This window comes from Ictalurus furcatus, chromosome 12 (genome assembly GCF_023375685.1).
Source record: "Ictalurus furcatus strain D&B chromosome 12, Billie_1.0, whole genome shotgun sequence".
In the NCBI taxonomy this organism is placed as follows: domain Eukaryota; kingdom Metazoa; phylum Chordata; class Actinopteri; order Siluriformes; family Ictaluridae; genus Ictalurus; species Ictalurus furcatus.
The window spans coordinates 7,673,346-7,688,869 of record NC_071266.1 but is presented as its reverse complement, the minus strand read 5'-3'; the positions used below and the strand labels follow the sequence as shown (position 1 = coordinate 7,688,869).

General features: G+C 37.5%; 1 protein-coding gene across 1 annotated transcript in view; it reads left to right on the top strand.

Annotated features, from left to right (window-relative positions):
- Window positions 1-15,524, top strand: part of LOC128615819 (voltage-dependent calcium channel gamma-2 subunit) — a 68,479-nt gene that overhangs the window by 41,926 nt on the left and 11,029 nt on the right. The window contains exon 2 of the mRNA XM_053638157.1: window positions 7,447-7,530. Coding sequence (XP_053494132.1) covers window positions 7,447-7,530 — 84 coding nt within the window. The remainder of the gene's footprint in view (window positions 1-7,446; window positions 7,531-15,524) is intronic.

The window sequence follows — 15,524 nt, the reverse complement described above, 5'->3', positions numbered from 1 at the left end:
TTATTATTATTAATATCAGCACAAGCCTAAATACAACTGCACTAATTTTGAGCATGGAAAGCATCCCACACATCCCAACACACACACACACACACACACACAAACCTTGACCGAATACTCTGTGTTTTCCCTGCTGTCCAGCACTTCAGCTCTTCACTTGAGTGCTTTGTAAAGCAGTGTAACACTTGTACACTTCACAGACACCAGCTACTGAACTGAGGCCTGGGGAGTAGTGTGTGTGTGTGTGTGTGTTTGTGTGTGTGTGTGTGAGACAGAGAGAATGTGAGAGAGACAAAGAGACAGGAAGAAACAGTGCAAGTGTAAGAGACTGATGAAACGCAAGATTAAAGGAATAATTGTGTGAAATTCAGCGAGGGGTTGATAAACACAAGTAGGAGGGAAGAGGAATAAAATCGTAGAAAGCCATTCCCTACATACAAACATAAACAATGGGATAGGATATTGTTTGTTCATGATCAGGGTGCAAAACAAGATACATGATGCCACATAAAGCGTAAAATGTGCAGCAGTGTAAGACACGTTAAGGACAGGTCGGCTTATATCCCAGTCAGAGTCGCAGTCTACGGTTTAGCTGTTAAGCTTTGTGCCCCTTGCTACAGCGATACAGTAGGCACAGGAAAAATATGCTTTTATGCTTTTTCAGCTAAAGCAGCACTTAGATGAAATGTAAATGTATTTTGCTCGGCAGTAAAGTGAATTCACTGAAGGGGAAAGGACACAGGAGCACGTTTGATCCTGATAAATTCCTTCCATGGTTATTTTGACTTTATCTAGTCGAAATCGGGAGAGTCTCGCTCTTGTGAGCCAATAGAAGATAGAAAGTGAGTGAGCCTGTCTTTCTTTGGACAGTAAAAAAAAAAACCGGTGGAGCTATTCCCAGCTGTTTTCTTACTGTTGCTTGGCGACTGACGCACAAAAAAATGGCTGTCTTGCCCACTGACATATACGGAAGCCCTAAGTGGCCATGCATTATAATTTTTTTTCTTTGTTGTTTTCTCGTGATCACGACTTAATTTTTTCGTGATCTTGACATAACCAAAAGATGTAATTTTATTGTGAGAAAATCTGCCGCTTTGTGAATGGGACTGGTGTTACATGGACGTTGGCATCTTCGTCATCATAAATGTGCTCGCTGTAGGGATGGACTTTATCTCTGCATTAAGAGAGAGGGATGTGTGTCCCCTTCTAAAGTGTCGAACACTAATGTGGAAGTCGTCAATCCTGCATTTTGTAGGTCACCCCGGAAGTTAGCATCACCCTAGTTCCCTCGACAAAAAGCCAATAGGATTTTTTCCATTGGCTTTTAGATTATTGCAGAAAATAAACTCTGTGACCAACAAAAGTTTATGATTCTTACATGTTCCGTTCATTAAGATAAGATTCATAAGATTTTGAAGCCTAGATACAATCACCAGAAGTAAAAGGCTAATGTTAGGCTATAAACAAACTACAACACGGTCACATGACTTCAACATCACCACCGATACACTTCCGACAACTATTTCAATCTTTATTTAAAAAAACAATACAATTGGAAAATGCTATACATTCATAAATCTAAGTTGGAAAGTTTGAGTTGTATGTGTATGTGTGAGTAGAAACACAACGAGGCTGTAGTAGAAGAGATTTCGTGTTCGACGTGATGATGTTTAATGTCCCCGACAACCTTTGTAGTCCCATTTAGCCACTTGTTAGTTTTTCCAAGACATGTAAAAGCTTTTTTAAAAAAATCCTGAGTGGGCTATTACTGATGTATTTTATGGCGTAATATAAAACGTGAACATATATTGAGCTTGTGTTAACCACAGACCTTATTTCAGGTATTTAATCAAAAACCCCATTAACTTCGGGATGATGGATGTCGAGTACACAGGAAAATTAAGTCGAGATCATGAGAAAACAACTTTTGTTATGTCGAGATCATGAGACAATTACGTCATGATCATTAGAAAACAACAGAAAAAAAATTAATAACGCATGGCCGTTTAGGGCTACGATTAAGCAGTGTAATATTTAACAGATGCAGTGTATGTCAAAACAATGTCACAATAAACTGATTTTTTTCTAATGCTAATTGTCTCTGAGCTACGGACGCTCTAAGAGGCCATGCATTTACTTATTTCTTTATTGTTTTCTCGTGATCTCGGCATAACAAAAGTTGTTGTTTTGTCATGATCACGACTTCATTTTTCGGTGTACTCGACATAACATAACATTTTTATTGTTCTGGATGCAACAAAAGCTTAGCGCAACCCTGCATCATCATGGACGCACAAATTCGTTTTTACTTTGATCAGTGACTTACTCGAGCTGAAATAGCTCTATGTCTGACCACTTCCACATTAGTGTCCAACACTGGAGAAGGGGACGCCTGTCATAACACAGCAAACCAGTGACTCAATTTTCCAGGATGTACCACGAATTACAAACATGGCCGAAGAGGACTACACTTTCCACACACACACACGTTCACCTTCAATCACACATACCTGTTACCAATCTCACACACAATCACTCCACAGTATATTGAGACTGTTTCAGTACAATGACTTTGCGAAGTATTACGCTCAGTTGCCATAGTCTCTGTCGTATACCAGTCCTTTATTCCTAGCTTTATGTTTCATGATTTTGATCTGGTTCTCGTCCTCCTTATTTGAGTCTTGTCTTAGTCTAGTTTATCCTGTTTGTTGATCGCCTGACCATTTGCCTGTTTTGACCTCAAAATTGTTTCATGATTTGGATTTGTCTGCCTATATCTCCTATAATAAAAATCTGCATTTGCATCCGTCCTCAACCTCCTTACATGACAACGCCCCTCTCTCTTAATGCAGAGATAGGTGTCCATCTCTACAGCGGGCAATTAGTACATTTATGATGCCGATGGCGAAGACGCCAACGTGCATGCGACACAAGTCGTGAGATTTTCTCATGAAAAAATTACGTTGTCAGAAGACAGCTTTTTGTTATGTCGAGAAAACAAGAAAGAAAGAAAGAACAAAAAACAACGCATAGCCCTTCCATACTGAGCAGTTCTGGCAGTGCTGTTTTTAGAAGTTCAAAATACCGGGATTGCCTTCTCCAAAAATTCATGAGATACTCCTTCATATTGATCTAAAATAACATTCCTCAGAGATCAGTTGTTCACGAGACATGTGTCTAAATGATTTAGGGGGTCCAGAGCTAAATAAGAGCCCTGTTTTAAGGCAGAGACTATTAAAGCAGGCGGAGGTGGAGGGCCCAGTGCAAGCTTGGCGTTGTCTGACCTTATTCTGCCTTCTGAATGTGACTTGAGGAAGCGCATACACTGCCCACGAATGCTGACTAGATAGGGCTCTTTCAGAATGAAATCCAGGGGTAGTGTCAATATTTTGCAGTCTCCACAATATTTTTGGCTTACATAGTTTGGCTTAATTTGACTGTAATTTCATTTAATACGTATTGATTTATCATCATTGTGTTTACGTTACATTTTTTAGGCTTTTAGGTGCTCAATCAGGTGTCTTTTTTTTGTGCAATGAGATACACGAATACGTTGTGAAAACATTTGACATTGCATCACACATATACTGGGTCACTGGAAAACACTGGGGGGATGGGGGAATGAAGGTACAAATGCCAGCGCTGTCAGCCTGGTGTGTGGTTTCTGGCTCTGACAGTTCCTCATCCTCAGCTACATTGCTCAATTTGTGATTGGTATTAACTGGAAATGCGTACTGTGTTGGTTTTTAATCTAGCTCACGCAGTTATAATTTGTGTTTGCACTTATCCATGATATTTGTCTTTCTCTATCAGTCTTTATTTTGTATTTGTATCTTTTTGGAATGCATCTGTTTAATAAGAAGAATCCATTTGTATTCGGTTACATCCTTTTCTTTTTTTTGGCTTTTAGGTTACCAATCTGGTGTCATTAGTTTCCTAATCCTAGCTTTCTAGTTAGTTTTGTTCTAATCGTATATATGCATATGCTGTGCAAAGAGTTGCCATTACATCATACAGAAAAGTATGGGATCACTTAGTATGTGTAAACTGGCTTTATCTTCCTGGTGTTGAGCTGGTTAAAACCGCAATCCACCATGATTGTGAAATTAACAATTTTCCATGAGTTAATTTGACATGTTTTTCACATCTGGTCAAACCATAGTAAACTATTACATTTACCTTTAACATACCTACTGACACACTGTAATATTGTTTTATAACTGTTGCTATTGCAATACATCATATACCTAATTATTGGGCACACACACCTTTGGATGATACTTAAAAGGTGCAAGCTCAGAAGAGCTAAAAAGGTTCTACCCTGTGGTGTGTGCGTGTGTGTGTGTGTGTGTGCGTTCATGTGATTTGCACATTAGCGCTTGGTGTGAGTTTCTGCCAGCTCTGTCATAAATGATTCAGTACCTCAGGCTTTATTCATATGTGTCAATGTAAAAGAGAGTGTGGGGGAGAAGCAGAGTGGGTGAGAATGGAGACAGAGAGCGGCCATGTTTTTGACATATACATGTGTTTGTAAAAGGAATAAATTGTCTTTGTCTGATGTTACATGTAAGAGATAACACATTGTGCACTGTGCAGTGTGTACATAAATCTTTGTGTGGAGAGTGGACATGGTGGTGTTTCAGATGAAGGAGAATGATCAAGTCTTACAGACACACTAGACAAACAAACTATTTAGGTGGTTTAAACACTGTTGCTAGGCAACTGGGAAATACCGACCCAGAGTATAAACTAGCTAATAACAGAGGCTAGCAACTTATCTAGCTAACACATAGCTGTTAAGCCTTTTATACTAACTAACAAACAAACAAACCATGGAAATTTCTGACAGACTAAAATGGGTTACTAAATATGTAGGAAAAGACTCTGTACAGCTAAAATTACACTGGAACTACCCTTAGCATTGACGGATAAATGAGGGAAATCAGACCCAACTGTCTGAAATATCATTTACCTCAGATGTGTTAGTAAATGTGTAAGAAAAGTCTCTGTACAGCTAAAATTACACTGTAGTTACTCTTAGCATTGACTGTTAACTGAGGGAAATGAAACAATCTGTCAGAAATATCAACATTTTCTTCAAATGAGTTAGTACATAGCTACGAAAACACTCAGTATCATTAAAAGTACACTAAGCTAATTGAGGGAAATCAGACCTCAATTAAGAGAAAAAAGAATTCTCAGAAGCATGCTGAAAGTTCTAGAAACACTTTCTAAGAGTATTGAAATTGTTAATAGCCCTTAATATATTAATTTCTCAAGAACTTTCTGAGAAAATGTCTGATGGTGTTCCTCTCTACCACTAATATGATAATGTCACCCTTGGAGTGTGCGTGTGTGTGTGTGTGTGTCCTCTGCACATCTGAAGGACAGCCGCTGGTCTTTCATCTTTCATTCAGCAATTAACAAGGGTCTGTTTAGCAGCAGTATTTTAGGAGGGCACCTAATTACTAAACAAGCTAAACAGAACAGCACGCATGCGCACACACACACACACACACACACACGCGCACGCACGCACGTGCACACAGTAATATTATGGTTAGTGTTTTCTCTCTACCTCTTTTACACATACACATGCAACTACACACATACTCAGTAGCAACGGACCATCCAATCAGTCTTTCTAATACATACTGTATATAATTTTCCATGTACCTTAAATGTAAGTGACCCTTCAAGATGTCCGAAGGTTGCTTTCCTATGTATTATTCAGCCGGAATAAAGTTTCCAGACATACTGTATGTCCTAACCTTTTCTCACAGTACACTGGTGTTCCATTCCACCAGCGGAATGGAAATCAACTTATCGGACATTTTCAATCAGTATAAACATATAAATTATTTCATTTATTATAAGATGAGTCAGGACACTGTTGGGTTTCTGTGTGTAGAGTATCATGACTCTGTGTTTAGCTGCTGGTGAGCAGGGTGATGGGAACAGGGAGGGGTTTGAGCCCCATGCTGAGAAAACAATTCACACCTCTCCACAATAACACTGGTACAGAGATAAAACAGACAGCACAACTAAAGCTTTTCTGAGAGTAAAACACCGTATACAACTGCCACCATAAAAGTATAACATTTAAACCTAACAAGCTAGGTAAAAAAAGAAATACTTATGAAAAATTATAAATTGTTAAAACCCTCAGCGTCTACCTTCATATAAGGATTTAACCATTACTGTGGAGTGGGACATTCAACAATAAATTCAGAAACTTTAAGAACTAGCATTAATATCAACCTGTCCCAAAACTTTCGGGCAGCCCAAATAGGCAGAAGCTCCATTTTTTGGCCTCTGGTAAAAAAGTTAACAGATGACTTCTGTAGTAATCATGATCGATTCACATGGAATTTAACAGGAATTTAGAGGTATACAGTAGGGGGAATTAAGTATTGAACTCGTCAACATGATTTTCAGTAAATATGTTTCCAATGAGGTTATTCACATGAAATTTTCACCAGACATCAGTATTAACTCAAGAAATCCAGAAATATAAAGAATTCACAACACTAAAGTCCATAAATAAAATGATGTGTAATAAAGTGTCCCCCACTGTGTTTTCCTTGTGTTTTTACTTCCTCGGTTGCAGCACTGTCAGTACTATAATTATTGCGTCACACCAAAATAATTTATTATATATAATGTATATATTTATATATAATATATAATTTATTATTTATATGTTGTTTTACTTGATATTTTCCTGTTTCTATATGTTCTTACAATAGTGTGATACTTATTTGAATTGAATTGCACCGTATTGGCTAATTATTCAAACTGTTATTTACAGTATTAGACGGACTAGTTTTAGCTAGGTCTTTCTCTTGAATGTACACAACATCTTAATTCATAAAACTTATGCTTGGACTTGATATTTTCATGATATTAATGGTTAATGTCATTTTCCCCCTTCCACCTGTGATGTCAGGGTGATGTTGTAAATCAGAAGACGTGTACAGTCTAAAAGTCACTGTGTTTTAATGGAAGATTCTGGAAAAACTATATATATATATATATATATATATATATATATATATATATATATATATATATATATATATATATATATATTTAAAGTGTTGGTACTGATGAATCATGCACCTAGGAGAAGTAAGGTGTCACCTTTTTTAAGATGTCTCTTTAAACAAATTTATGAAGATTTAGGTGTATATTCATGGAAAAGATTTTGAGTGAAATAGACTTCTATTACTTTTCCGCTCGTGGTTAAAGAAGCAAATGTCGGCATCCAAACATGTCATAGCTGATCAACTACCTTTGGAACACTGTGTGCATATGTTTTTTTTTTTTCTCTGCAAATATTACTTTAATACTTAATGCATTTTCATCAAAACAGTCCAGGGAATATGTTAAATAAGTTACAGTCTCATTTTAACACTCGGGCTCTCTCTCTTTATGGCTCTGCAGGGAACTTTAAAGGGCTGTGTAAACAGATCGATCACTTTCCTGAAGACGCGGACTACGAAGCTGACGCGGGAGAGTACTTCCTTCGTAAGTTACTTTTGTGTGTGTGTGTGTGTTTGTGTGTGTGTGTATGTGTGAGTGTGTGTCTTTGTGTGTTTGCATATACCTGTCTGTTTTTTCCTGAAATATGAGGTATGGAGATAGAGAAGTGCGCAGTTGAGGTGAGAAAGGGAGGAAACGGAGTATATACTCCGGAACTTGGGATGGAGGATGGAGGAATGTGAGAGGGCCAGCATGCTGCTCCCCAATTAGGCCAGTCATTTCTATAAATATTTTACTTTGTGCCTATATAGGTCAAATCTCTCCTTCACCCCATCCAAACACACACGCACGCACACACACACACACACACACACACACACACACACACACATTGTCAGATTGAATTTCACTGTTCGAATACTCTTTCAATTATATTTATTTAATTATTTGAGCATAAATTCACATTTGGACATTTAACATGTTCGACTTTTATTTTAATTTGAAACAGTCTACCTTATATTCTTGTTTGTGTTTGGAAAACAAACAATGCGCATGTCCTACAAATGATGTATGAAATGAGTCGATTTATAACCGTGGCTAAATTGCAAATATGCAGGTCCTTATATAGCATTACGTTAGACCCTATGTAGTGAGCATATACAGTGAATAGGAAGTTATTTGTTATTCAAGCTTACTGTTCATGAGGAGCTTAAATAAAAAAATATATACACTTTTGCGCAAAAGTTGCATACCCCTGGCACAATCTGCTAAATCTTAATGCTCTTAAGAAAATAAGAGGGATCATAAAAATCCCATGTTGTTGTTTATTTAGTCCTGTCCTGAATAAACTATTTCACATAACAGATCTTTACATATAGTTCACAAGACAAGATAACAGCTGAATTTATAAAAAAATTACCCCATTCAAAAGTTTACATACCCTTGATTCTTAATACTGTGTTGTTACCTGGATGATCCACGACTTTGTTTATGTTTTGTGATAGTTGTTCATGAGTCCCTTGTTTGTCCCGAGCAGTTAAACTGCCCACAGTTCTTCAGAAAAATCCTCCAGGTTCTGCACATTCTTTACTTTTCCATCATATTCTGCATATTTGACCCCTTTCCAGCAGCGGCTATATGATGTTGAGATCCATCTTTTCACACTGAGGACAACTGAGGGACTCGTACACGACTATTACAAAAGGTGCAAACATTCACTGATGCTCAAGAAGGCAACACGATACATTAAGAACCAGGGGGGTATAAACTTTTGAACAGGATGATCGGTGTAAATTGTTATTATTTTGTTTAAAGATCTTTTTTTTCATTTAGTACTGCCCTTTGGATGCTAAATACGGTAGTTACATGTCTCCCAGAAGACAAAATACTAACAATTTACACAGATCATCCTGTTTATAAACTAAATAAACAACATGAGATTTTTATGATCCCTCGTATTTTGTTAAAAGTATTAAGATTTAGCAGATTCTGCAAGGGGTATGCAGACGTTTGGGCACAACTCTACATATTCCTGCTTGATTAGCATAAAACATACATGCTAGCTAAATATTAATGGCAAGGAAATGTATAGAAAAGATTTTCTTTAACCAACCAACACAATGTTTATCTTATTAATGTTGTGGTCTGCGTGATACAAATGCATAGTGTAGCTCTATTGCTAATGTTCACCCTGTCTCTGGCAGTGTAACATTATAGGCCTATTAATATTCAATTGCTTTTGAACTGTAAATATTTTAAAATGTAGTTTTTAAAGTAATGTGACAGCTCTAACACACCTCTACACACATATGTAGGTCAGTTCAAGCATGGAAAATGAGATGAAGCAAGACATGATGTGACAGAGAGAGACAGGGTGTAAGAGTAAGAAAAAGAGAGATAGTGAGTGCAAGAAACAGGAAAGTGGACGAGTGTGATTGGCCTGGGAGAGTAAGATGAGGAGGGAGACAAGGTCACAGAGAGAGGTGGAAGAGGAGGACGAGATGATGAGATGCACTAAAAAGGACAAAAGGTTCTGCAGGTTCTGGGTGTGTATGATTTAACATGATAAATGTTGAAATTCTGTCTGTCTGTCCGTCTCTCTCTCATACACACACATGATGTGTGTATATATATATATATATATATATATATATATATATATATATATATATATATATATACACACACACACACACACATACATGCGTGCACACACACACACACACACACACACACACACAGATTTCTCTTATGTTAGATCAATACAGCTTGTACATGGCTGTATATCAAGTTCTGCTGTTACCATGGTGATGTCTGCTCTCTGATGTCATTGATACATTTTTTGTCACGATACAAGTTAGTTTCTGTTATCACTTAAGTTCCAGTATAGCATCTATAAACTGAAACTGTCGAGAATCCACAAGTTCCCTGTCTTAAAGACTTTCCTGCATCAGATGGTTATTAAAGTTACAGATTCTTCCTCTGAACGTTATAAAAATTGCAGGTTTTTTGTGATGTACAAAATGAAACCAAGATGAATCATCATAAGATCTTTTTCCACTTATAATGTGATAAAGCAACCAGCAACATTTAAGTGAAAAACAAAGATTTAGGGGGAAAAAAGAAAAATCTTTACAATAACCTGGTTGCACAAGTGTGAACACCCCTTAACTAATACTTTGTTAAAGTACCTCTTGCTTGTTATACAGCAGTCAGACTTTTTGGGTGAGAGTCTACCAACTTAACACATCTTGATTTGCCAATTTTATTTCACTCTTCCTTGCAGAAATGCTCCAGATTTCAAGTTCAAGTTGGTTTTATTGTCATTTGAACCATATACAGCTGGTATAGTACACAGTGAAATGAAACAACATTCCTCTAGGACCATTGTGCTACATAAAACAACACACTAACTACAAGAGACGACACAGAACTAAATAAGCTCTGATAAGATATATCAGATTGTGAGGGGCTCTCCTGTACACAGCCCTCTTGAAGTCATTCCACAGGTTCGGGTCATTATCCTGCTGGAAGGTGATTTTTTTTTCTTTATCTTCAGCTCTCTAACAGGGGCCTGCAGGTTTTGTGCCACAATAGATTGGTGTTTAGAGGTATCCATGATTCCTTTTATCTTGACTAGAAACCCAGTCCCAGCTGAAGAGAAGCAGTCCCACAGCATGATGCTGCCAACACACTGTGGTTATGTTGTTTTTGGCCAATTTTGTATTTATTTATTCATTTATTTTTAAACCTTGTTCTCATTAGACCATAAAACATTTTGCCACATGGTTTGGCAAAACTTAGGCAGCCTTCCTAGCCCAGACATGTGAAGAATACGAAAGACAAGTACTTGCCAGTAATTCCTGCAGCTCCTTTAATATTGCCGTAGGTCTCTTGGCAGCCTCCCTGATAAGTTTTTATCTAGTCCTTTTTTCCTTTTTTTTTTTTTACAGGAATGTCCTGTTCTTGTTAATGTCTCTGTGGTGCCCCATTTTCTCCACTTGTTGATGATGGTCTTCGCAGTGTTCCATGATACATCTGGTTTTGGACACCCCTCTTCCTGATCAATACCATGAGATGATCTCTTACATGCTTTGTAAGCTTTTTAAAGACCATGGCATCAGCCAAAAAAAATGTCAAGAAAGTTCAAGAGAAACAGCTGATCTTTGGGGTTAATCAGAATCACTTCATCGATGACAGGTGTATGATAAATACTTTTGAACATGAGTCTGAATGTGAGTGGATAATTCACATAAAGTCACATGCCCCGTTATAAAATGTGAGCAAACATATGCAACCAGGTTATTGTAAGTTTATCTTTTTTTTCCCCCAAAAAAAATTTCATTTGTTTTTCACTTTAATTTTGTTAGTTACCATATCACAAAAAGATTGAAAAAGATCTGACATGATTTAGCTTGTATTCTAATTCTTCTTCTTTTCTTTTTTTTTTTACATCACAAAATCCTGCACTTCTAACAAGGGTGTGTAGACTTTTTTTATACTGTATATGGAAGCAAAACTGGAAATGCATTAAAGCATTAATATAGAGAATTAAATTCAAATTTTTCCCTACATTAGAGAATCAGGAGCGCTCTGTAACAAAAATATATTGCAGCAAAAAATATATTGCCAATCAAACTTAGCAATACATGGCACCCTAGTGACTGTTCCCTACATTTAAAAAATCAGGACAATTAAACAAAATGCGAAATGAGACCCTGCTCACTATTTTCTACATTGGAAAATTCAGCACAGGAACACTGATATATGGAATGAAATTCAAAATGGCATCATACACTGGCACTGTTTCATAAGCGCTAGATAAAACAAGAGTACAAGCTACAAAATTCAAAATGGCACCCTATTCACTGTTGCCAAAACTGTTGAATCAGAAGCATGATGTAGAACACTAATAAATGGAACAAAATTCAAATTCAGACTTCTTACTGTTCCATGCACTACAGATTCATTATAAAACAGTAATAATAGGACCAAAATTTAAAACGCACCCTATTCCCTACACTGGAAAATCAGAAGCGTTATGCAGAATGCTAGTAAAGAAAATGAAATTCAAAATGGTGCCATACTCACTGGTCCCTAGACTGGAAATACAGGACCACTATGTAGTATGGTAGCTAACTAATATATAGAATGCAACACAAAATGGTGCCCTACTCACAGTTCCCTACATTGTCGAATCAGGATCACTATATAGTGAACGAAATTGGAAAATATACTGAACCAATTATTCCATGTATTTGAGAATCAGAAGCACTATATAGCACACTGAAAGAGCAGACGCACTAGTTAGCACACTAATATTCAGAATGAACATTTAAAAAATAGCACACTACTTACAGTTCCCTCTACAAGCATCGGTATAGAAGACAATGAAATAGGAAAAGTTCAAAGGCACCCAATTCCTTGCACTGGAAAATCAGAAGCACTATGTAGACCGCTAGTATAGAAAGTGACATTCGAAATGGCATCCGGCTTACTGTTCCCAAGACTGGAAAATTAGGAACACTATGTAGTATGGTAGCTCACTAATATATAGAACCCAGTTCATAATGGTGCCCTACTCACAGTTCTCTATATTGGCAAATCATGAGCACGATATAGTATTGCGAATCAGGAACACCATGTAGTGTTGTAGTGTGTTAATATATGAAATTCAAAGCGACACTCCACCCACAAGTCCCTGCATTTAGGAATCAGAAGCACTAGATCACTAGTACATTTAAAATGGCACCCTGCTCTCTAGTCCCTATCTGGAAAATTAGGATCATGTAGGAAATTAAATTCACTGTTCCCTAAAGAATCAAGAGGGCTATACAACACACCGATATAAGCAACATAATTCAGATGACATAGTCAAACACTAATATACTGAAGGAAGACTTAAAAAATGTACTTCACTCACTGTTTCCTTCACTACAGAATCAGCAACACCAAGTAACACCCTTATTGTGTGATGTAGAGTTTCAGTCTGTCACCTCATTAGCACCATCACACTCGTCTCACCATCACCAGTCCACCGAGGAGGTGTTTCAAACCACACCCGATTTACTATATAGGTCATGTCCAAATGCCGTAGTGCATTATGGGTGTTCTGTATCTGCTATGGAACATCATCCATGTGTTTGATGCATCACCCTAGTTCCCTAAGTGCATTATGGGTGTTTTTGAATGTCCTGGACATGATGTTATTGTGCCAAGTGGGCAGAGTATAAGCATTCATAGACGTCTCAGATAATGTGGTGATCATGAGAAGATCAAAACTTTTGAATTATGAAATAATTCTGTTGAGTGTCAGTATTTTTTATTGCTACCGTTTAAAAGTAGACGTTATATATCGGAAAAGCTGAAAAATGTTCATCGCACCTTAATAGAGGATTAATTAGGGCATAAATAATGAATTAGGGCTTAATTAGTACATAATGAATTACATGGTCATTTCTCCAGGTCATGTGTTGGTTTTGTTTTATGATGTCACATGGGTAAGTGTTATTCGTGTCACACACTGATGCACCGAGGTGAATGGACGGTGTTGGTGTTTGACAGTAAAGCGCTGATTGTCAGTGATGATGAACGAGCGCAATAACTGTGTCAGAACGGGAATGGATGTGTTCTGAACTCCTTAGAGTCTTCGTTGCCGTGGAAACGCTCAGCCATCCGGAGACCTAGATGAACGCTTTTGCTCCGGATCTGTGCGAGCGTGTGAGGTTCGGCAAGGATCTGGTGATGTGTGTCAGTGTCGAGGTTGGTCAATATTGTTTGCTTTCTCTAGATTTCTTCCTTTCTTATCTGTCTCAGCGTTCTCCTGCTCTCTTTATCCATTTTGGAAATTGAGAAATACGGACAGATTTTTTCTTCTCGTTCTTCTTCTCCTCCTTTCTCTGGTCATCACTCCTGCTGTAGGATTACATAAAGAAGCAGATGTTTCCTGAGTATTGGTTTTAGGTCTCACACTGTGTGTGTGTGTGTGTGTGTGTGTGTGTGTGTGTAGGAGAGTGAGTTTGTTCAGGAAAGTGGGCCTTGCCTTTGTGAGTGTCAAAGCGAGCAAGAGAAGAAGTAAAAGAGACATCTGCACCAACACATGGGTTTTAACAGAGTGAGCAGCGACAGAGTGTAAAACAATGCAACATAATCTTCAAGATTAAAAAAAAAAGAAGAAGTCTCACCATTGTGTGCAATTTGGCTTCATCATGTGAACTGCTCTCTCACAGACCACCACAACCCCGCCCCCCCCCCCCTTTCTCTCTCAATCTCTCTCACAGAAAGGGTGTGGATATATACACAATTTCCATAAAGCTCATCTTTTTTCAAACACTGACATATTCGTGTTCATGTTGCCACTGAAAACATTGTGAAAAGAAATGCATGTGTAGTTATGATTGCCACCCAGCTATTGCCAGATACAAAGTACAAAATTTTGTAATGCAAAGCTATTGACAGATAAAAACAGCACAAAAATTTGTGGTTCTTTATTTAACCCTTAAACGTATACATTTTTCGCCAAACATTATTACATATTCGGGTCGTTAGCGACCCAGAGTAAATATCTAATGCGGATGGGTCTCTAAACTGCCCCAGTAGTATAAAACTGTCCAAATATTTTATTAACAATTACAAAATAATAAAATACAGCATATTTCATTATCTTTTGCCATTTTATTTGTCATCAAACAGATGCAAACAAAATATACACCGTTAAAATTATGCACTTCTAATTCACATGCTAAACTAGTGAAAGTATTGTAGTATTTTCATTCAATCGTTTCAGTCACCATAACAAATTAAAATCATTACAATATTTCATATTTTCATAATTAAAGTAATTTTATCGTGTATAATTTTCATGGCTAAAAACAATATTATCAGGTAATATTATGATAGGAAATTGTGGCATCTTCTGTGCTTCGCCTGGTAAATTCAGCATCTGGCTCATATTCGGGATCTGGATCATTCGATACGTTACTCTCAATAGGTAAAGGGTGCACTTAAATAGCGCTTTTATCCGAAGCACTTTACACTGGTTCTGATTCATCCATTCGCACACACTCACGGTAGCAGAGCTGCCATGCAAGGCGCTAACTTGCCATCTGGAGCCATATTGGGGTTCAGCGTCTTGCCTAAGGACACTTCAGCATGTGGAGTCACATGGGCCAGGAATCAAACCGCCAACCCTACGATTAGTGGACAACCCGCTCTACCGCCTGAGCCACAGCCGTCCTAATAGCTATTATCGTGTTCATAATCATCAAATCAATATTTTGTTCGCTGATAGCTTCATCATCAGATCCACCGTCAAACGATGCTAATATTTGATTAGAAACTTGTTCTGCAGTAAATCGCTGAGCCATGTCAAGTTTTGTAACGTTTCTTTTACGTCTGGGGTCATTATGATTGACACATTACATCATCATTGTTTACCAAACATTCCCACCTTGAGGAATAAAAGAGAATTGCACTTATTGAGCCGTGAGATATTCTATATTGTTGCGCAGAAAAATATACTTACATTATTACATACCTCG